Source organism: Neoarius graeffei, chromosome 11, assembly GCF_027579695.1.
Source record: "Neoarius graeffei isolate fNeoGra1 chromosome 11, fNeoGra1.pri, whole genome shotgun sequence".
NCBI lineage: Eukaryota > Metazoa > Chordata > Actinopteri > Siluriformes > Ariidae > Neoarius > Neoarius graeffei.
In genome coordinates this window covers 5,677,092-5,701,396 of record NC_083579.1, presented here as the reverse complement: position 1 = coordinate 5,701,396, position 24,305 = coordinate 5,677,092, and the positions used below count along the sequence as shown (strand labels likewise).

General features: G+C 41.9%; 1 protein-coding gene across 2 annotated transcripts in view; it reads right to left on the bottom strand.

The window, feature by feature from the left end:
• The window catches only part of pabpc4 (poly(A) binding protein, cytoplasmic 4 (inducible form)), a 68,438-nt gene extending 45,305 nt beyond the window's left edge, over positions 1 to 23,133 (bottom strand). Inside the window, exon 1 of one of the 2 annotated variants that reach the window (XM_060933315.1) lies at positions 22,530 to 23,133. In XM_060933315.1, coding sequence (XP_060789298.1) covers positions 22,530 to 22,722 — 193 coding nt within the window. In that variant the 5' untranslated portion in view covers positions 22,723 to 23,133. The remainder of the gene's footprint in view (positions 1 to 22,529) is intronic. The other variant, XM_060933313.1, reaches the window with a different exon arrangement.
• Between the last annotated feature and the right edge of the window lie 1,172 nt (positions 23,134 to 24,305).

The following is a 24,305-nucleotide window of genomic DNA, read 5'->3' as shown; positions in this document are numbered from 1 at the left end:
ACGATAACCACTCACACAGCTCATCTAGATCTTTCTGCAGAAGAGCAGAATCTGTCGGGCTGGAAATTGGTTTCAACAGTTTAGTGCCATCTGCAAATGTTCCTACTCTACAAGATGAGACTGTTTTCACGTAGAGAAGAAATGGCAAAGGACCAAGAATTGAACCCTGAGGGACACCTTGAGTGGAAGTAGCGCCAGGGATGGTAACTTGTCGTTTACAGTCAACAAGATAAGACTGAAACCAATTGAGGATGTTGCCACTGAAGCCATACTGGTAAAGTTTTTTTCAACCCCGCGCTTGAAACCTACAAACATAACAGGTGATTAAAAATGTACATTTTGGCTCGTTAGTTCATTCACTCAGTCGTGTTACCCGAACACATTCAATCTTATGAAATATTCCGGTTTCCGGTTGAGTGTACGCTGTGCGCATTTTGGCTGCTGCTTCTCACCAGAACTTTTCATTTTTCATTTTTGTTTTTCTTTTTGTGTGTGTGTGTGTGTGTGTGTGTAGTTTGAGGTTTGTTTTTTGTTTGAATGTTTTGTCCGACGGTTGTAGTGTAGCTCCAGACCCAGTTTTGGCATCGGTTTCCTTCAGGCCTTGGTGTGCCGTGGGTGATGCATGTGCTCCTCGCTATGGACTGCAGTAAGCTCGTTGCTCTTTTAACATCGGGGTTGTCCAGCGCTCTGTTACCCCTTTTCCACCAAATCAGTTCCAGGGCTGGTTCGGGGCCAGTGCTGGTTCACAACTCGTTCAACTTGCGAGCCAGCTGAGAACCAGTTTGCTTTTCCATAGCTCGGGGTGCTAAGGGGAGCCACGTCATTACGTCGCTGTATACGTCAGTTACGTCGCTGCGTTTGCATAAACCTTGGTGCGAACATCGAAGCAACAACAACACGGAGAAGAAGAAGAAGCAGCAGCAGCAACAACAACAATGGATGACTGCTGCTTTACTGCATCCATGATATCTCGTCGCTTATTTAAAAATGGCGACCTTTCGCGGTCTTGCGATTGTTGTTGGTCTTAACAACTCCGCCCCCCCCCCGCTGCTGACGTAAGCGGTTCTTTCCTCTGGCCCAGCAGAGAGTTGGTGCTAGCCTGGAACCGGTTTTTCTGGCCCAGGGCCAGTTCTTTGTCAGTGGAAACAGAAAACCCGGTTCCAAACTAAGCGCCGGCCCCGAACCAGCCCTGGAACTGATTTGGTGGAAAAGGGCTATGTGCTTGGTGCGGTGTTCCGAGTGATGTTGCCCGGTGGCGTCGCGGTGGCTGTGCAGGAGGTGTAGGATTTATCTTCGTGCGCCTGGTGGGACTGTGGTAGGTACGCCACTGGAATTACATCCTGACCCTGTTTTGGTGGATTTTTTTTCTTTTTTCCCCTCAATTGTAAAGCGACCTTGGGTGTGAGAAAGGCACTATATAAATTAAACTTATTATTATTATTATTATTATTATTATTATTTGGACTATTCCACAACAGGAAGTTACATCATACGGAGTTCATCATCATCCTGATAATCATCAGAAGAGGAAAATGATGTTTTGTTTTGTATTTATTTTTTGTGATATTGAACCAAACAGGGTCACTTTTTAACGAATGTATTATCGTATTAGCAAAATTATAGATGGAAATGATTAATTATATCCATGTTTTAAAGAAAACACGTACGGAAAGTAAATTATTCAAAAGTGCTTAATGTGTTCATTCCATTAGCGTCATATTCGGAGACAAATACACATACATTCTGTGCATTTGATACTTCGAGGCTAAAAATAACCTGTTACTTTCAACCCTGTCCCTGTTATTCAGTTTAAGACCAAAATGCAGACGAGAAACTGTGAAAAACGTGTAAAAAATGAAGAAATGATACAAATACCAATACAGGGTGTAATTTTTTCCCCCCCAATGTCGTGAGTTCATAATACAGTCAGCACTAATACATAACACATGCTTCCATTTCCATCTATAATCATCTCTTTGTGGCTTCTGGATGAAAAAAATAAATAAAATAAAATCTACAGAATATCCGAGAAAACATTCTGATTTCTTTATTACATCATAACCCTGCGTCAACATTGATCAGACCTGATTAATGTAATAAAAGACCCGTAGGCCGACAGTGATCCTGTCCAGCAGGCTGCGTCTCGTTTGTTGGATTCGTGCACTAGTTCGGTCTATATTTAGTCGAGCTAAAGCTGTGCTCTGGCAGCCAGAGCGAGCCGCAAGCTCCCTGCCCATTGATGGAGCTCAGACGCCTCAGACAAAAAAACAAAAAAAAAAAAGTGTGTGTGTGAGACAACTGCTTCCATGCACAGCTGGTGCATGCCGACGACAACTCGGTTCGCTCGGAGAGAAAAGAAAAACAGGGCTCTGCACTAAAATTTACTCCAGATGAAGAGCTGCAATTTAACCTGGGAGCATGAGTCAAACGTTTAAGACGAAGCAAACCTCAAAGCTCCATGAACAGCTGCTGGATTTTTTTTAAACTTTCTCTATAGAGCATACTATAACCTAGAGAGAACGTCACAATCAGGCAAATTAAATATTTTTTTCGGCTGAGTTTCGTTTTAATGTCCCCATATGCTGCTGTACAGATATGTTTACAGGAGACTGTGCTTTTTTTACGCTAGCATTAAATAGCAAGAATAATCTAACAAACAAAGGATACTTCTAAAGTAAATTATTCTCTCCACATTCACTGGATATGAGCAATCGCGCGCTCTGATTGGCTACTCTACTACTAGGAGTAGTATCAGCTCATATACTGTGAGTAGAGAAAAACAAAATGGCGGAGCGTGTTGCTGAACCAACCGAGGACGAAATAAAAACTTTACTCGAAAACAAAACCCCAAAAAATTTAAAAAAGGGCAACAAAATATAGAATGAAAGTATTTAATGTTAAGAACGTATCTTTTTAAAAAAAAATCTTTTTCAAGAATTATTATCATCATCATCGCATTTTTTACAATTTGCTCCTGTAATTTCGCCGCTTTGCTTACATTCTAAGTGGAAATGATTTTGTCGGACGTTTTGTACTTTAAAAAAAAAAAGTTTTTATTTATCGAATTTGCAAAAAATAAAAATGCTCCGTTTCTCAAAATCCAGTAAATGTAGATAGAATAAAACAGTTATTCCACTCAATCTGGTCGTACATGACTTACAGCGCTGTCGGCTCATGTACGACTTGATTTTGTAGAATAACTGTTACATATGTTGTTTGTCAAATGAATGAAAAATAAGGCAGCATGACAATTTAAAGCTAGACCGCCTTTCAGATTTTTCAAGTGTAGGTCATAAAAAGAATTTTCCCAGACATCTGATTATTTTTGTTTCGTGGACCAAAAGCTACTGAATTCGAATCAGACTTCCAATTTTATTAGGTTTTATAAAAATAATAGAACAATTAATGACTTTAGAGCCACATGGCCCTAAATTCTCCGCTAATTTTTCCTGCTTCACCATGATCCAATTCAAGATACTACGTCATGCATCACATCACATGGTGGGCTTTCCCTGGTCACGCAAGACATTGTGGGATACAAATTTGAAACAGGAGAGAAAAATCAAGGACGCGAGTGTACGAATGAAACGTGAAAGACCGACTACAGTAACGGAAAGAAAGCAAGAAGAAAAGACGTTATGTTATATACAAAGGAAAGGAAACGCAGGACCAAACTAATAAATATTGGCGCTCAGCGAGCACCTCGGTGTGATCAGCTGTTCGTTTAGCGACAGAATGATGGAACCGTCAGTGCACGCTCAAAGGGAAACCTGTAGATGGCAGTAATGCGACACTGTGGATGCCAGCTGCTGTAAAACCCAAAAGAAGAAGAAAGTAAACCTGTGCATGCGCACACGGACTTCCTCTGTCTGCTCGACTGCGTAATTTCATGCACATTATTTGCTTTAATCCACTCAAATTAAATAACTTCCCAGCCACAGAATGACCTGATATTTTGTGAGATGTTACAGAAATAAACATGTATCACAATCACCACATTTCAGACGAAACTAAATTTCACCGATTTTATGAAATCGAAAGGCCGCCTCACTTTAACGAAATGAAGGAAACTGTGAGTGAACAGGAGACAGGATTTCTTAGCTACCTGGTCTTTTGTTTAGCCATGTTCTCTATTTGTATTTACATACAGTATATTGGGATCATGTGGCACTTCAGTTGCACTCCTTATAAGATTAATGATAGCAACAGAATTAATTCAGAGGGTTCATAGCAACAGGTATGCTATTTAGCAGCTGGGAGGTCCGTATGGTGAAATACCGTGACCGAGGTCTTGAAAGTACTGAGCGAGGCCCTCTGTGCCGAGGTCAGTATTCCAGGCCGAGGTCACGGTATTTCACCATACGGACCGACCTTAAGCTGGTAAATAATATATTTATTTTTTTCTTTACCAAATTCTAACAGAAAACGAGAGCGTCCGAAAGGGAAAACCGAGCCGAGCCGCCATTTTGAATCCTCATTCACAGCTGTAATGCAAATTGCTTCCTCCTCGGTATACAAGTGCACCTCCATGGCAGGAAAAAAAAACTACATTCAGGATTCATCCATGTTTTTGCTCAGCGTTAGCAACAGTTAGAGGTTTTTAGCTTTCTCCTGAAATGTTTTCTTTTATTTCTTCTTCCTCAGGGGAGTAAAACTCGCTTTCGCTGTGAACACTGTCGTTATCGCTGTCCATGCTGTAAAATTAACGCTATTCTCCTGAGAAATGCGAAAATAAATGTTGACAAAAATTGCTACTATGTTTGTTGTTGTGAACGAGCGAGTCACCAGAGGTCCGTAACCTGGGTCCGTAACTGGGGTCCGTACCATAGGATACGGACCCACTCGCCAGCCAATCAGAGTGCAGAATTTGATGGAAACCGAACCGCGAAAAAAATTATATATATTACATTACATAGACCTGAGTGTTTTACTGGGAAATGTGCCACTCGCCACTGGTATTTTTCATCCGAGCTCCATCCGGGACATGGAGAACCAAAACCGGGACATAAATCTCTGTCACTCATGAGGAAATCAATGATAAATTTCTTTTGATAAATTTGGGGACTTTTTGTTTGTGAATGCGTCGATATAATAAAAAGAAAAAAAAAAAATCACACATTGGCTTGAAGTTTATCTTCTCGTGTTGAAAAACTCGCATTTTTCAGACAAAATCCATCGCGGATCTGAGTGACATGTTGAAATAATATTGTCTGGCTTTTTTTCATGGTATATCAGATATATTCCATTCAGCTAGCATGATATTGAATGAACGAGTCGAAGACGAGTAGCTGAATGGAACATATCTGATAGACCACAAAAAAAAGCCAGCCAATATTATTATTATGATACATACACATTCCTTTCAGGTGTTCAACGCGTCTTTCTCTTTCAAAATTCTCTCAAAATCTTCCATATAGACCCCTTCGCAGTAAACGTCATTCATACGTAAGAGGAAATTGCGCGCGCAGCCTGGACCCAAAAAAGACTCAGCGACGGTAGAGACGAGAAGAAATGTTTGGAAGAAATGCCTAGTTGTTGTGTTGTCGGGTGTCAGAATCGTAGCAGTGATGGGGTTAAAATGTTCAGAATTCCAGCAGGATCTCACCCATTCCAAAAAAAAAAAAAAATCGCCGACGTCTATGGCTACAAGCCATCAAACGTGTAGACTGGGATGAAAGCACTATCAAAAATGCGCGGGTTTGCAGCGCCCACTTCATCACAGGTAAGATCAGGCTATTTATTAAATCTTTCTTTTTTATTCTTTCTAGTCTTCGTTTATTGATGTAGCAAAATACTTTGGTAATGTTTGTCTGATTAGCTGGTCATAGTTACACAATGTAATGAATATTGTTAGCATGTTAACTTAGCTTAGCATGCAATTTTGTTTGTAGGAGAGGTCTCGCTTGACTCAAGCAGTCCAGATTTTGTGCCGTCATTATTTGTGTATGCCGAAAATCACAATTTTAAAGCAAGGATGGAAAGGTAAAATTGTGTGCCCTCACTCTAAATGCCAACTTACAGTACGTTGACTGCTCTAACCTAGCTCCCGCCCCGTTCAGCTTCATTTCTGCCTCTCGCTTTTTACGCAGCTCTGATTTCTCTTAGCTGCACTCTTTATACTATCATTCCTTTCATGCCATTACCTCCTGCAAATTGCTGTTTAGTGTTGGTATTTGCTGTTGTAGCTAAAGCCACATTGCCATCACACCACTGGCATAATTTGATTAAAACAAAATGAATATGAATGTCCCATTGTTAATCAAGTTGTACATGCCCGCACATAACATAATCATATGCGTCTAAAGACTTGTAGGCACGAAGTTTTTCGTGGGTGTACACTGAAGTCTTGTCAATAAGGTACGAGTATATATCTGGCCATTGTATACCAGAGAACTTACTAACATCGTCCGTCCACTCTTTAATTAAATACGGATCCGGTAGGCGATGTCCACTTGTTAGAGTTAACTTATTTATGTAGCATTCTCGATCTTGTAACGACAATTGTTTGGCATAATCTGACAGCTCATAATGCCGGTCTATGGGCAGCGCCATTGTTTCTGAGTCCAGGCTGCGCGCGCATCCTGGCAACGGTCGGTTTGTTTACAAACATGCGAAGGGGTCTATTTAGCAAAGCGAAGCAAACCTGGCGGCCATGTTTGTTTACATTCGCTAGCGTGGAAGTTTTACATCTCCGACGTGTGACGTGATGCCGTCTTGACAACCGTGCAATATCGTAAACCATATTCAACACTCATTCTCCATTGGGCAGAGTGACGGAATACATGCAGGATAAGCGATATGCCAACAATATTGCATGCTATCAAACCAAATGAACGAAACCCGCGAGAAGGGAATAGAACACGTTTTTATTCCCTTGATAAAGTGTCCTGGATGTACAGTATAATAATTCCTGATATTTCACACCGATGACGTCACTCCCAGTGTTTTCCTGCTGACTAGACATGCGTTGGCAAAATGGCGAACCGGTTCAAAATTAAACTTCTTTTGATTAACTTGCGTTTTTAGTGTGTGTGTGTGTGTGTCCATATAATATAATATAAAGAACATTACTTCTCATGTTGAAAAATATTTTCACTTGTGATGTATATTCACCACTCGAAGATAAACTTCATATCTTTGTGCATCTGTGTAATATCCTCTATTTATTTTTCGCGGTCCGGTTTCCATCAAATCCTGCGCTCTGATTGGCTGGCGAGCAGGTCTGTATCCTACGGTACGAACCCCAGTTATGGACCTCTGGCAACTCGCTCGTTCACAACAACAACAAACATAGTAGCAATTTTTGTCAACATTTATCTTTTTTATAAGATTTATTTATAAGATTTTATCAAAAATCTTATAAATTTTTGCCAGCATTTCTCAGGAGAATAGCATTAATTTTACAGCATGGATAGCGATAACGACAGTGTTCACAGCGAAAGCGAGTTTTACTCCCCTAAGGAAGAAGAAATAAAAGAAAACATTGCAGGAGAAAGCTAAAAACCTGTAACTGTTGCTAACGCCGAGCAAAAACATGGCTGAATCCTGACCTGAATGACTCCTATTTGTATAAATAGGGGACTACATAGGTGGCAAAATGTAGTTTTTTTCCTGCCATGGAAGTGCACTTGTATACCGAGGAGGAAGCAATTTGCATTACAGCCGTGAATGAGGATTCAAAATGGCGGCTCGGCTCGGTTTTCCCTTTCGGGCGCTCTCGTTTTCTGTTAGAATTTGGTAAAGAAAAAAATAAATATATTATTTACCAGCTTAAGGTCGGTCCGTATGGTGAAATATCGTGACCTCAGCCTTGAATACTGACCTCGGCCCAGAGGGCCTCGCGCAGTACTTTCAAGACCTCGGTCACGGTATTTCACCATATGGACCTCCCAGCTGGTCAATAACATGATATATATATATATGGCGGCATGGTGGTGTAGTGGTTAGCGCTGTCGCCTCACAGCTAGAAGGTTCTGGGTTCGAGCCCCGTGCCCGGCGAGGGCCTTTCTGTGCGGAGTTTGCATGTTCTCCCTGTGTCCGCGTGGGTTTCCTCCGGGTGCTCCGGTTTCCCCCACAGTCCAAAGACATGCAGGTTAGGTTAACTGGTGACTCTAAATTGAGCGTAGGTGTGAATGTGAGTGTGAATGGTTGTCTGTGTCTATGTGTCAGCCCTGTGATGACCTGGCGACTTGTCCAGGGTGAACCCCGCCTTTCGCCCGTAGTCAGCTGGGATAGGCTCCAGCTTGCCTGCGACCCTGTAGAACAGGATAAAGTGGCTACAGATAATGAGATGATATATATATATGTGTGTGTGTGTGTGTGTGTTATTTTGACTTGCTACGATGTCAGTATTCTCCTCCATATCACTTCCAACATACATTTCTATCTACAGACTTTAGGCCACACCCCCTACCTGAGTCTGATACTGGTGTGGCATAAAATCAAACCCTGTCTTTATCTCTAAACTGTCGTTTTTGTTCATTTTTTTAAAAAAGAGTCACTGCAATGCTATAGATCACACAAATGTGTGTGATGTGTTTGAAATCCGGCTGTCTGATCAGACCTGCCGTAGAGATGCGACCCAGCTTCCGACTTCCTGTGGAATTCTGTGTAACAGATCCCGAGATCATTCCAGACCCCATTTTTAATTCCATCTCTCTGTAAGCGGACACAAAGGCAGCAGAATGCTAATTTCACGACGCTCTTCTCCCCTGATCGCGCTTTAAATAGCGCAAATGGGTCACATCACATTGCCAAATGTGGGTCAACGTGCCAGCCTAGAACCTGAGCCGTTTCTGTGCATGTGTCTCAGGTACCGCACCTCGAAGGCCTTCGACTTGAGCGTGTCCAGAACAAAGCCCTGAGTCTCGACAGTTCCACATTCCTCAATAAAGTGTCACGGTGCTCAGGTGATATGGAAGAAGTCGATCACTTTATCTATGTAGGACAAAGAGCACATACTTAAAGCAGATACGCAGAACCTTTATTTTTAAATAAATTTCTGACTGGATAGTATCTCTATCCTTGACTCTTGTATGATGCATAAATGGGAGTTAAAAATATATATTTTTGAGAGTTAAAATCGACCGCAAAGTCAGCGTTCAAGCTGCCCCACTGAGCCAGCCAGCCCTGATCGCGTGACGTCACAGCGGGAACCGGTTTTAAGGCCGAGGCCTTTGACAGCTATCGACCAAAGTCTTATAAATAAAAATTTATGGTGAAAGTAAGAAATCCCGTTACCGACTCGCTCAACTAAGACTGATTTGACTTCGTTGATTGTGGGTTGACTCTCATTAAAACAGGATCGGTGTTATAACTTGTGCAACTTAAGCATGCATTTTCACTGATAAAATGTAAAAGGCTAATTAAATAATCAGATGAACTGAGACAATCACATTCGAAAGCAAATTAAATAATCTTATACCGCTAACTTAAACACACAATACAAGTTACGTGTATTAATCTAAATGCAGGTAAACAACGTGTTGTTTTTGTTGTTTTGTATCCAAATGAGAGTCGCATCTTACCCGTCTGTATTCTCGCTTCTCGAAGGCCGATCTTGTGGCTGATTGTTTCAAAACAGTCTGACTTTCAGTTAGATTCGCTTCTTCCACGTAAGGGCGAGATATTGCTGCTGAGGTAAGCAGATCCAGCGGAGAAATCAGACGGTTGGTCCACTCAAGGGAGTAACTTTGATTTTGACATTGGTGGGGACACAAAAGTGATCCAAGGCAGTTACCAATATTCGTCTGTAGGTGGCAGTAAAGGACCATGGATTTGTTGTATCTAGCCTAGTAGTAGTAAAAAGAGGTCTCTGTAAAACGGTGAACGCAGCAGACTCAGCGACTGTCACGCTGTTGATTCTGAAATGCAAGTCGCACATCTGCATGGCCATGCAGTAGCCTACATCTGACTACTTACATTCTGTAAAACCATTAGGTCTATAAATTTAACATTCATTCATCGAGGATATTATCTAACACCAAGTTACATTGCTCCAGCATTCCTTTTCTCTGCAGCTATGCAGTAGCCTAGCTCTGATGCGTCCTGTCACGTTGCTAAACCTGCCTAAGGAGCCGCAGCAATACTTTTATGAAGGGTTTCCATACATCAAAAGGATTTTGTTGAGCTCGACGGAAACCCTGCACTTACATTCTTGACTTTGAAGAATGAACGAACGAATGTCTCGTTTCTTGGGGGGGGGGGGGGGGGGGGGGCGTCATCCATGATACTCAAGTCAGCATGCGAGTCGTAGGGCAAGCATGCATGGACATCGAAGTCCAGCTCAATTTGTAGGCTGACGGAGAGTGGGGGGTGCGTAGGGTAGGTCAGGTGTGTACGTGTGAGATACGGGGGGTTGATGGGCGGGTAGTCACGGCTGCTGTGGGAAGTGTGCTGCTTTTACAGCAGATGGAGTGACAGCTGGGATAGCCAACCATGTAAGTTAGCGAGAAACAGGTAGCTAATCAGAGAATGATATCTACATTAGAGGGGGGATTATTAGCAGTGTCATACATTTAACCCTTTGTGTGCCATATAATCATTGCTCAGGTTAGGACATCGGTTTTATTGATCGTGATTACACAGTAGCGGCTGAATATTGGTAAGGACATGTCCCTAGCATCCCTACCCAAAATTACGCCCTAGGGTCCACTCATTCTCCATTTTCTCCATACCGAGTACTCCGCCATTACTGCTCAGCTCACACTCCGGGAGACCTGGTGCAACTGAACTTCCTTTCCTTTTCTTTAATTGTTGGGACTGCACCCTCTTTCAATATAGCCAACGCTCCTCAACAGATCAGAGGTCTCGTACAAGTCTTCAGTAAAATGTGCAGAGCAGAGGAGAGACCACTTTGTAGCCGCCCAATGTGCTCATGAACTTCTCGCAAAATGCGTCCAAATCTTTGCAGTTTGAACATTCTTGGGCTGTGAATGCAATGTAAATCCACCTTCTGTCGTGTTGCTGCACAAGTCAGCAACACATCTACGTGGCATGGCGATAAATTAGCTCAAAATGGAGGATCAGAGTTGCAGTCAGCTCTGTGTTGTAGTATAGCGGAAATGACGATGAGACCGATAGACTTCCTGCTGTGACGTCACAGATGTCAAGGTCGTTCACTCAGACCGCTACCTATATAAATCACTTTAATCGTAAAAATGACTATATTAGATTTATTGTTAACACTTAAAACTATTCCTGTGCCATTCTTGAGGTCTCAAGGCATTTATAAACGAAAAGTGAGGCCATGGCTCTGCGTATCTGCTTTAACCTCTCATCTTCTCAGCTTTCTCAAGGATAACGATATTGTCATGTCATCGTTACTCAGAAGGCAGCTCCTGTTCAACAAATTACACCAGTATGTCATAGAATTCTGGATTCTGATTGGTCAGAAGAAGGGAAGGTGTTGATTAATTCTCTATAACAGTTGTGCAGCCACAAATCACAGGATTATATTCACGCGCTCGGTATCGTTTCTATAGTAACAGCTCGTTCACAGGGATTCACACAATTCCGAACAGACGCTCGGAATCGTTCCGCAACATGACGTTTATTTAACATTTTATTTCAACGTTTTCCGACTCGGAAATGATTTCCTCCTCGCTAAAATGTAAATGATAAAATCATAGCAGATTACTGTTAAGTAAAGTAACACTGCTGCGTCACAACACCCTGTTACTCAGGATTTAAAACTAAATATTTTATTCCTTATCATATCATACAAAATAAATAGTCAATTTTCTGTGATTTTCGGATTTTCGGACACTTTTGACCACGATAATGTTCAGCATAGATACTCATCTCATCTCATCTCATTATCTGTAGCCGCTTTATCCTGTTCTACAGGGTCGCAGGCGAGCTGGAGCCTATCCCAGCTGACTACGGGCGAAAGGCGGGGTACACCCTGGACAAGTCGCCAGGTCATCACAGGGCTGACACAGAGACACAGACAACCATTCACACTCACATTCACACCTACGCTCAATTTAGAGTCACCAGTTAACCTAACCTGCATGTCTTTGGACTGTGGGGGAAACCGGAGCACCCGGAGGAAACCCACGCGGACACGGGGAGAACATGCAAACTCCGCACAGAAAGGCCCTCGCTGGCCCCGGGGCTCGAACCTGGACCTTCTTGCTGTGAGGCGACAGCGCTAACCACTACACCACCGTGCCGCCGCATAGATACTTTCTCATTTTAAAGTTATACTTTCAGGCAATATTGTGGTGCTAAATTTCTGCCATAAAATATATACAAATAAAATGTGTTTTTAAGAAAAGGTACCAGTTAAATAGCGACCAGGATTAACTCAAACAATATCTAAAAATGTATATAATTCTAAAAAAGTAATAAACTAATATCATATACTCTATAATACTGTTTGTTCTATCTACATTTCACTGGATATGAGCAATTGCACGCTCTGATTGGCTACTCTACTACCAGGATCAGGGCCGCTGACAGCTTTGGCTGGGCCCGGGACAAAATGCTCTGAATGGGCCCCCCCTAACAACCCCCCTGGGCCAACCCACACACACACACCCACCTCTCTTATCCCAGTCTCTACTCACGCGATATGATTTTTAATATATTTTTTAAACCTCATGTTTTATTTTAAAAAAATACAACAATTCCACCGATTTCGTAACATTTATTGAAGTGTAGCTGATAAGTAACGTGACAAAAGCAACAGGTAGAACATCCTTGCAGCCTGTTTAGCCTTACTTGACGCACAGGTCGGAACGGTAATTGGCACGCGTGTGCGCGTAATCTTATGGAAAACAAAAGTGTCCTGTCTCCCTCTCGCGACGGACAAGGTGAAAAAATAGCCTATATGTTTCATTAGGCTACATTAAAAAAACAAGGTCGGCTCAAATATCAAATAGCCTAATTTAAAAAAAAAAAGAAAAAGAAAAAAGCGAATCCACATCAGCGGCGTGGGAGAAGGATCTGCGCTGCTCCTGAATAAAGAAAGAAAAAAGAGGAAATTACGATTTAAATAAGATCAAACAATATGACTATTTAAAAAGACTATTAACAAGGCCAGTACTCACTTAATGGGAAAAGTGACACTTCCCTTTGGTCACAATTTTGTGGATGTCGGGCGACAGGGATGTCACTTTTATCCTCAAGCAGTTCTCAGGTTTGTATTGGTCAGACGGTTCCTCTCGTGTGTTTTGATTGCGTTCATTGAAGAAAAGCTTGACTCGCAAGTGTAGGTAGATGGAAACATCGTCAGCACATAAAGGGCAAGTTTCTTAATCCCCGTGTCCTCCTCCGAGCATCCGATCCAGAAATCCTCCACGGAATGCTCACTAAACGCATCACGGACGAGGGAGCTTGTCTGGAAATCAATGAGCTCCAACTGAAATGTTGCCTCGTCTAACGAGCTGATGTTTTTTTTCGCCAATAAGGAGAATTCCTCACTTCGGATGGAGAATGGGTCGCGGACAAAACCAACGATTTCCCTTGGGACACAGTAGGGTTGGAACCGTGACTGAAAGTTGGCCCGTGGCTTTTGACAACGACATTTTTGCATCGATAGCTAGCAATCTTCAGCTAATCATTTACACGTCATCCAAAAGAATAAACAACCGGCAATTGTATATATTAGTTACGGCAGGTTGCTAGGCAGGTCGCCTGTTTCATGAGAGACGCCAGGAGATGCAGCAGTCGGCATAATAACAGCGCATAGAAGCAAATTAATGTTTTAAATGAAATGAAATTAAATGCATTTAAAAATTGAAATAACGTTTATTTTTAATATAATAGAAAAAAAATATATAACAACTTTTTTCCCCCATTAGAAAAGCATGGCCATGGCCCGCGATGCCATTGTCAGAAAAAAATTTGGCCCGGGTCCAAACTTAATTGCCGACCCCTGCAATAAAGGCAAAAGATCTAGAAATCATTTATTGAATGCAAATATAGCACATTTCTCCCCCAAATCAACACATTTTGAAATGAAATAAAATAATCGCAACTTCATGAGAGCCCAGTTCTGGGCCCTCCCCATTCCTGGGCCCGGGACAACATACCCGTTTGTCCCCCCCTGTCGGCGGGCCTGACCAGGATATCGGCTCATATACCGTGAGTAGAGAAAAACAAAATGGCGGAGCGTGTTGCTGAACCAACCGAGGACGAAATAAAAACTCGACTCAAAAACAAAACCCCAAAAAATACAAAATATGGAATGAAAAGTATTTGATGGTTAGAATTTTTGTTTGTTTGTTTTTTTGGCTGGTGGTGGATGCAGGTTGCCAGATTGGTGACTTGTCTAAAGATGTGAGTTATATTTTAAACACAAACTAACTTCTGACTTGTTTTATAGACCGTATATATCCTACTTAAACCCGCATATATCATTTATAGTGTATAGAGGTTTTCGACCTGACGTCATAGGGTCACGTGATGCTGTCTACACTGCCATTTTGGAGGTCAAACAAAGCCACGCTTATCAGCAAACAACGCTTGTAATATCCATCTTCTTCATCGCTTACTTTTATCATAGAATGCCTGATACGTGTTGTGCAGTTAGCTGCCACAACAGAAGAGGGGATAAACCTGGATTAACGTTCCATAGGTTCCTGGCCGATTGACAGCGTCGCGAAAAGTGGATCGCGGCGATCAAGCGAACACACGCGTTTGTGTGGCGAACATTTTGTCTCAGGTAACTTTTCCAAAAGTTTAAAGATATCGTATGCGAGATAAATGACAAATTATACATGTAGCCTAGCACCTAGCCTACACGTAAGCCCTGTTAGGCGGTGTCCAGGCTACCTGGCACCGAGCCCCACTAGTCAGGCTACGATGGTTTTATATACGTGAGACGGGGACCGCTCGGCCTCATCAATGGGGCGACCTGGCACCGGGCTTCTTACTAGTGTTTGGGCGGCTTACGTGTAGTCTAGGTTGAACATACACGGTGCCCTCAGGCGAGGCAGAGCCATGTTGTTGGGTGGGTTGTACTTTTTAGATGTGAATATGTAATGGACAAAACTAGAATTCGATACTAGACATATTAATTATTATGCGTTTTTCTATATGATTAATGTAACTCTCTCTCTCTCTCTCTCTCTCTCTCTCTCTCTCTCTCTCAACCTGGACACTATTTTTCTAACTGCAATGAATTTACTTTTATTTGGTATCATGTTGACGTACACTGTTATAGAATTTTTTTGCCACAAAATGTTGTTGGAAATCTTTGCATATATTGTCATGGCAACCATTCAAACAATGCATGCTGTGAAAAGGGAAAATACATATTTTTTGACAAATCTCTGACATGTTGGGCTAGCGGGAGTCGCCATTGTTGTGACCGCCAAAATGGCGCCATCTACTTATCGACATGGCAACGGTCACGTGGGTCGAAAACCTCTATAGACCCTTTTCACGTGACGTCACGACAAACGTGGCCGCCATTTTGGACATGTACTACCAGTAGTTTACCACAGCCAACATTGAGGAACGGCAGCAAAGAAAGTTTTTACTTTCAGCAAGACTTCCATCATGCCACTATATTGTTGTGCACCTGGATGTAGTAACCATCAACAAACAAGGCAAAGTTTATCATTTTATCGGATCCCGACGGAGAAGATGGATAGCGGCCATTAACAGGAAAGATTGGCAGCCTTCGGCATACCAACGCTTGTAGTGATCACTTTGTTGGAGGTAAGACGAATAAAATTAGCCAGAAAAGGCATTACATTGCTGTTAACATTCTGTGGCGGCGAGTGTGTAACCAAATAGGCTAAAATAACCCATTGTAACCTCTTTGTTCTTCTGTAGTAGCTATTGTTGACTAGCTAATGTCAACAACATAGTAGCTAGTATGTTACTGTAGCAATGTTTACGTTCAGTCATTTGGATGACTGTTAAAACCTTTCAGTCTCAAGTTTTTCCTTTACTGGATTTACTAGTTTACTGTAATTATGATCCGGCAGCTATTTACACCGGATCCAGTGTAAATACCTGCCCCTGTACAGGTAAATAGCTATTTACCTGTACAGGGTTTAATTTGAGGGGGAGCAAGCCGGAGCGCGCTCCGGAACCTCGGACGTTGGCTCCGGCAGCTATTTACACTGGATCCGGTGTAAATAGCTGTCGGATCATAATTACAGTAAACTAGTAAATCCAGTAAAGGAAAAACTTGAGGCTGAAAGGTTTTAACAGTCATCCAAATGACTGAACGTAAACATTGCTACAGTAACATACTAGCTACTATGTTGTTGACATTAGCTAGTGCTAACAGCTAGCTGCTAGTACACTGCTACAACACAGACACCGACCCTAATAATACAGTTCTTGGTCATTGCCTGGTAACAGCAAATTTATAACGGGCCATGTCTCAACAGACTAAGAAGTTATTTCAATGACATTTAATAACATTTTGTTTATCCTGAGGACCGAAAGTAAATGAAAATGTGAACAAACCTTAGCTGTAATAAGATGGCGACCACCGGCTCCAGGGACGACCCGCTGATGTAGGCATGTTACCCAGCCTGACACAAAATATTTGTAGGCATCCAAACTCTTATACGCTTTCAGATCAATACCTGTGTACGGCGATGGGTTTTTAACGACATAGGTATACAGATCATGTGGGCCGAAGTCAGGTAAAGACGAGGGCTTCGTGTACTTCCGTACGTCAGTGAACAATCCTGGTGGAAGCAGGTAAACGTCGTTCTCTAAGCCTGCTAACCTCAATTTTTGCAAACACCTCTCCCTCTGCTCGCCCTGTAAATGCCCTACGTCGCTGGATAGTGAAGGTGTTTTCTGCATCTCGCTCCTTTTTCTTTTGTTTTTTGTTTGTCGCCTTCCTCGCATTCAAACCGATTCGAGCCGAAGTCCACTACATGTCCAAAATGGCGGTCGCGTTTACGAAGGTCACGTGACTGAAAAGGGTCTATACAGGAACGGAAACACACCCCTTTTCCACCAAATCAGTTCCAGGGCTGGTTCGGGGTAGCCTGGGCCCGCCCATCCTAAGTGTGACGCAACACTGGGGCCTGTTGCGAACTTAGTCTGGCCAGGCAAGCTATCTCCAGCTCTTCCAAGCTCCCGAAAAATCGGGAGCCAATCAACTTTGAGCATCTCCAACGGCCCTGGGTAGAGGCGTGTTCAAGGCAGTGACGTAGTAGAACTGCGACCGGAAGCCATAGATTGTTTACAGAATCTATGCCGGAAGCGCTTCATTCACTAGAAACATTACGAACATGGAGCAGCGGCAAGCCTTTGACACAGCGGTAGATGCTGTATTGAAAGCATTCAACGGGAAGTTCTCATTGAAAACGGAGCAAAGAGCAGCCCTGGAGGTATTTATCTTCTTCCTGTTACTCAAGCAGTTTCCGTCGCGTCACATACGTCAGAGGAAAGAGTGATGTGATTGGTTTAAGCTTCGTCACAGCCTTTTCTGGCTTCGACCAGTAGCAAACTGAGGCATTTCAGGGAGGCGGGTCAACCACACGCTTTGGGAAACGGTTGGGCTTAATATCTTTTGCCAGACCAAATGCTCGCAGAGCTTTGAAGTTGCGTTAGCCAGACTAGGTTCGGGGCCAGTGCTGGTTCGCAACTCGTTCAACTTGCGAGCCAGCTGAGAACCAGTTTGCTTTTCCATAGCTTGTGGTGCTAAGGGAAGCCACGTCATTACATCGCTGTATACGTCGGTTATGTCGCTACGTTTGCATAAACCTTGGCGCGAATATCGAAGCAAAAACAACCCGGAAGAAGCAGCAGCAACAACAATAATAATAATAATGGATGACTTCGCGTTTGTACAGCTGCTGCTTCTCATCGCTTAAAAATGGCGATCTTTCGCGGTCTTGTTATTGTTGTTGGTCTTAACAACTCCGCCCCCCGCTGATGTAAGTGGTTCTTTCCTCTGGCCCAGCAGATAGTTGGTGCTAGCCTGGAACCGGTTTTTCTGGCCCCAGAGCCAGTTCTTTGTCAGTGGAAACAGAAAACCCGGTTCCAAACTAAGCACTGGCCCCGAACCAGCCCTGGAACTGCTTTGGTGGAAAAGGGGCAACAGTGCTGTTGACTGCTGGTTGCCAGATTGGACATTTCTGGACTCTTTTGAGATATTTTCAAGACACAAAATGCAAGAACAAAAAATGTTTAAAGTGTTTTTTTTGGGGGGTGATATATAAACATACATACCATTTATGATAAAGCTTGTTGGTGGATGCAGGTTGCCAGATTGGCTACTTTTCTCCAGGCTTGAGTTACATGTTAAACACAAATTACATTTTTCTTTACTCGTTTTATATACTGTATATATAGCCAACTTAATCATAAATATCAGCTATAGTGTATATGCTATATGGTAAGTTTTTTTTTTTTTACTTTTTCAAGAATTGTCACCACATTTTTCACAAATTGCTCGTCATTCCGCCGGTTTGTTTACATTCTAAGCGGAAATGATTTTGTCAGACGTTTCGTATGAAATTTTTATTGATCGATTTTGCAAAAAATAAAAATGCTCTGTTTCTCAAAATCCAGTCAATGTGGATAGAATAAAACAGTTATTCCACTCAATCTTGTCATACATGGCTTATAGACAACTTGGTGCTACGCGCCTTGTCGGCTGTCAGCTCATGTACGACTCGATTTCGCGGAATAACTTAAATAGCCATAAGTTTCTGTAATTTTAGGATTTTGGGACACTTTTGACCACGATAATGTTCAAAAGAGATGCTTTCTAATTTTAAGGTTACACTTTTGGGCAATATTGTGGTGCTAAATTTCTGCCATAAAATAATAACTACTTATTAACTGAGCATGAGGTCTTTACGGGAAAATATCGGACCGAGTCCGTACTGTCAAGACTTCAGTCTGATATTTTCCTACAAAGACTGAGCAAGCGAGGTTAATGAGGAGTTTATTATATAAAGGAGGGTTTTTTTATTTCTAAGATTAAAATAGACAGTCATTATAATGAGTCGTGACACTGCTTTCAGTCGCATCATACTTGTAACGTAGTTGAGTCACGCATCAGAATAAACGGCTAGCGGTTTCAAAACTGAATTTGTTAGCGGTTAGCAGTTTCTGAATGTTCTTTGTTGATCATTTCTTGAATAACTTGCTGACTCTTGTTTGCCTTCCGGCGGTTTGTGATTCCATTTTGATTTTCCAAGTCATCTTTTTTTTTTTTTGGCAACATTGAAAACCGGCGCCTTGGAAAGAAAGTCCGTAATCGCCCACGGGCATTACGTGAAAATTCTGCCTGCCAAGCAACCAATCAGAGCGCACAATTTTAACAGAAGTAGCTCATACTATATAATAACGACAAATAAAATCAATGCAAATATATTTTTTTTAAAAAAGTACCGGTTAAATAGCGACCAGGATTAAAAAAAACTCAGGTCTAAGCTACATCTAAAAAAGTTACATAATTCTAAAAAATAAAAAGTAATAAACCAATATCATATACTGTATAATACTGTTTAGAATTCTTTAATCTAACTCCAAGCTCTCAGATTGTTCGAGTTCATCTGGACTTCATTCAACCTGGTGTTATTTAAACACTGTGGATTTTACCGTGAATTAATTCTTGTCGTTAGAATTCAGCGGATCATTTACGCAATAACGCATGCGTTTTTTATTATTATTATTTATAATGATGTATGATATTACATAAACACTTGAGTAGAAATCTACAATCATAAATCAACCCATGTGTTAGTTTTATTCCTACGGCCTGTAACTGTACAGCAGCCGAATAAATAAAAAACTGTATGGTTTATAATAAATAAAATAAAATAAAATATAAATAAATAAATGCCTGACACATGACTAAGCAAGTGGTGGTTGGGGGAGCTCTGAAATGCACATGTGCTGTGTAGTGCATTATCCAGGCCTGGAGTGCAGCCAGCTGAGCAGGGTTGCCAGATTGGACACTTTCACACACTCCTGCTATATTTGCTGCACACAAAACTTAATGGGTAAAGTGTCAAGAAAAGAAAAGAGGTCTAAAGTCTGTTTTTGGCACAGCGTAGATCATTTATGAAGAATATAAATCAGTTATACTGCACGTAGTCTTGTAACGGAAACATGTGGATTGCAGGTTGCCAGATTGGACACTTCCAAACACTCATGAGATATTGAGGAAAAATAAAATATGACCACACAAACACGTTGAAAGTGTATTTTTTGGAGAGGGAGGGGATTATTATGATATAAGCCTAGACTTTAGGATAAATGTAAGCTAGTAGTTGCTGAGTGGTGGATGCAGGTTGCCAGATTGGATACTTTTCTACATGTTTGAGTTATATTTTAAACCAGGGCTTTGAACCGGTTCAAGGAACGAAAACGAAAACCGGGAACTTTTTCTATTTCACATGGAACAGAAACGAAACCAGAAACTTTATTATTTTTTATGTTCCGGAACAGAAACGCTTATTAAAAATAATGGTAACGGGTTAATACCGGTTTTTATTTCGTTCCTCAAAGTTTCCGTAGCCTACAAATAAAAAAGTCATTCTTCTCCTGCGCAAGTTTCTATGACCCGCTGGGGTTCACTTCCTGTGTGACGTTCGCTGACTGAATGGAGAGAGCAGGAGGGTGGACTACTATCACGTCTCCACATCTTAAATAAGAGGTAAATATTGCAGTCTATCGTTATTCAAAAATGTCAATTTCAAACACGATATCAATATATTTGTCCACGTTAATGAGAGGCTCGCGAACATTAAATGACGTTAACCTCTGTTAGCCTATCAATGCATAGGGCCTGACTCGCCTTTGGTAACACACTAAACGAATTCTCTTTCATTTTTGGCACTTTTTCTGTTTGTGTAGATGGGAAGACATACTGAGAATCCAAATCGCCAACATTTGAAATAATAATTGTTTTGAATTATTTCTTGTCTTATTTAATGAAGGTTGTAATAGAATTAGCCTACATTTGGCTTAAGCTGGATGAGACAGAGACATAATTTTATAGCCATTTGTTAAACAGCTGACAGGGAATGTAATTAACCGTTCCGGGAACGAAATTTTTTTGTTCTAACCGGTTCGGGAACGTCTATTTAATGGTGGAACCCAAAACCGGAAACGTTAAAATTCCGTTTCTGTTCGGAACGAACCAATAGGAAAAAAATTCTGGTTCAAAGCCCTGTTTTAAACACAAAGTAACTTTTTACTTGTTTTATATATTGTATATATAACTTCTGTAATCATAAACATGTCAGTTATAGTGTATACAGGAATGGAAACCGTGCTGGATAGTGCTAGTTGCCAGATTGGACATTTCTGGACAGTTTTGAGACGTTTATTAGACACAAAATGCAACAACAAAAAAAAGTTTAAAATATTGTTGTTGTATAGGCCTACAATTTAGAATAAAGCTTAGTGGTGGATGCAGGTTGCCAGATTGGTGAACTTTCTCCAGGCTTGAGTGACATGTTAAACACAAATTAACTTTTTTTTTTTACTCGTTTTATATACTGTATGTATAGCCAACTTAATCATAAATATATCAGTTATAGTGTATACACGAATCGATACAGTGCTGTATAATGTTGCCAGACATTTCTGGACACTTTTGAGATAGGTGTCTCAATATCAATGTCTATATTTTTTTTTGGAGCGTTATTATATAAGCCTACAATTTAGAATAAAGTTTAGTGGTGGGTGAAGGTTGCCAGATTGGCCACATTTCTACAGATTTGAGATATGTTGAACACAAAGTAATTTTTACTTGTTTTATATACAGCTTAATCATAATCATAAATATGTCAGTTACAGTGTTAGGATTGGAAACAGTGTGCTATGATGTTGCCAGATTGGACATTTCTGGACATTTTTGAGATATTTATTAGACACAAAATGCAAAAAAAAAATTTTTTTTAATATTTTGGAGCGTTATTATACAAGCCTACAATTTAGAATAAAGTTTAGTGTTGGGTACAGGTTGCCAGATTGGTCACATTTCTACAGATTTGAGATAAGAACACAAAGTAATTTTTTACTTGTTACAATCTTAAATATGTCACCGAGTGTTAACAGGAATGGAAACAGTGCGCTATGATGTTGCCAGATTGGACACATCTGGACACTTGAGATATTTGGCGGACACAAAATGCAAAAAAAAAAAAAAAAAAAAAAAAGGCTTCAGGTGTATTATTTATTTGTTTATTTATTTATTTTTGGTTTGTCATGTATCTATTCTTTAAGGTGACTGCAAGAAAGGAATGGGAGCTGTATAGGATTTTGATGTGGAAATCTGGCAACCCCTGAAGGTAGCCATAGCGCAGGATTACTCGAGCCAAAAACGTGGTTCTGTTCACATGTAGTCCAACCAGCAGTATTAGCCGACAATATGGTGACACGCAGGTGAAGGTTACATGGGGTACACACACACTACACAGCTCACTAGTGCGTCATGAGTGGAAGGTCATTGGGTCGAATCCCCGACACTCCGGTTGCGCACTCGCTCTTATTTGGTTCGATGCCTCCAGAGTGCGGTGGTGTGACTGCGGGGATGTGTGTGTGTGTGTGTGTGTGTGTGTATGGGTGTGTGCGCTTACCGTCCGCGGGCTGCTGGAAGTTGACGTACGCGTAGCCCAGAGACCTGCGCGTGATCATGTCCCGGCAGACGCGGATGGAGAGCACCGGGCCGGCCGGGCTGAACTTCTCATACAGCATGGCCTCCGTGATGTCCGGGTGCAGGTCGCCGACATACAGAGAGGCCATCGGGTAGCTGCTCCCCGCCGTGTTCATGATCCCGGTTCTGCTGATCCAAAGTGCGCCTTCTGCTCTGACCCGGAATAAAACTTTGACGCGCCTTGAATTCTCCGGTTCCGCTGGGGTTCCGCTGGGGTTCTGAGCTGCGGCCGGCGCGCAAATCTGGACTCTGCTCTTACACCACAGCGCCGGGAAATAATTACAATATAATAATAATAATAATAATAATAATAAACAAAACCGAGGCCTTGTCAAAATTTGGGGAATTTTTTAAAAATAAATTATCTTCTCTTTTTATTTAAAGGTCCTGATTATTATTATTTTTTTGTTTGTTTGTTTTTTTGTTTTTTTTTTAAATATATTTTTTCTTTTTTTCTTTTTTTTTTTTTTTTAAAAGAGACAGCAGTGAGTTGGACACTCACGGTGCGGTGGCCGGGGGGAAGAGAGCGAGCCGGGCGGCGGGGGGCCACTTTATAACCGCGCCGAGATCACACAGGAGCCGGGGGGGGGGAGGAGGAGGGATGGAAAAACACAACCGTGACCATGCGCTCTGAGTCCCACAGTCCCAAGTACAGTGTTCCACTTCCAACAGCGACATCTGGAGGAAACCTGAGCAGAGAGGTGCTGCAGGTTGCCAGATCACTCAGATTTGTGTCCTTATACAAGTGCTAAGGAAATGGGGTTAGAGCTTTTCTGGTCCACCTCAAGTGTCCATCCTTTGTACCTTTAGTATGTGTTTTTTCATCTCATCCCATTATCTGTAGCCGCTTTATCCTGTTCTACAGGGTCGCAGGCGAGCTGGAGCCTATCCCAGCTGACTACGGGCGAAAGGCGGGGTTCACCCTGGACAAGTCACCAGGTCATCACAGGGCTGACACATAGACACAGACAACCATTCACACTCACATTCACACCTACGCTCAATTTAGAGTCACCAGTTAACCTAACCTGCATGTCTTTGGACTGTGGGGGAAACCGGAGCACCCGGAGGAAACCCACGCGGACACGGGGAGAACATGCAAACTCCACACAGAAAGGCCCTCGCCGGCCACGGGGCTCGAACCCAGGACCTTCTTGCTGTGAGGCGACAGCGCTAACCACTACACCACCGTGCCGCCGTATGTGTTTTTTTTTTTTTTTATTACGTTTTCTCTGCTCGGGGGTGACACATAATATATACAGATTTCTTCAATTAAGTCTTTGGTCAGTCAAAGAAAAAAAAAAAGGTTTGTAAAACAAGATATGCTTCAAGGGTTGAATAAGTGTTGTAGCTCTCAGTCCCATTTCTGATGGTATCTAAGCGATACCTATACATGCATCAACAGTCCACACATATGTGGCAGATCACAGAATCCAGGGACACATGTCGGCCCGGGGGCATTTTGAGTTATTGACAGATTCAGAAAGTACAGTTTCTAAGCTTTCCAATGATGCCGTCCATGTGGAGATCTGACAATATTTGAAGAATGTGTGGCCTTTTGAAAGTGTATACTTCTTAAAACAGAAAAGGGAGAAAATTGCCCTCAAAGTTTTCCATCTCAGTTACTCTGGGTGCAGGGCGGGCACATAATGCTGCTCATTTGCATGACATTAAGGAAAGCCCTACCCCCTACTAGCTA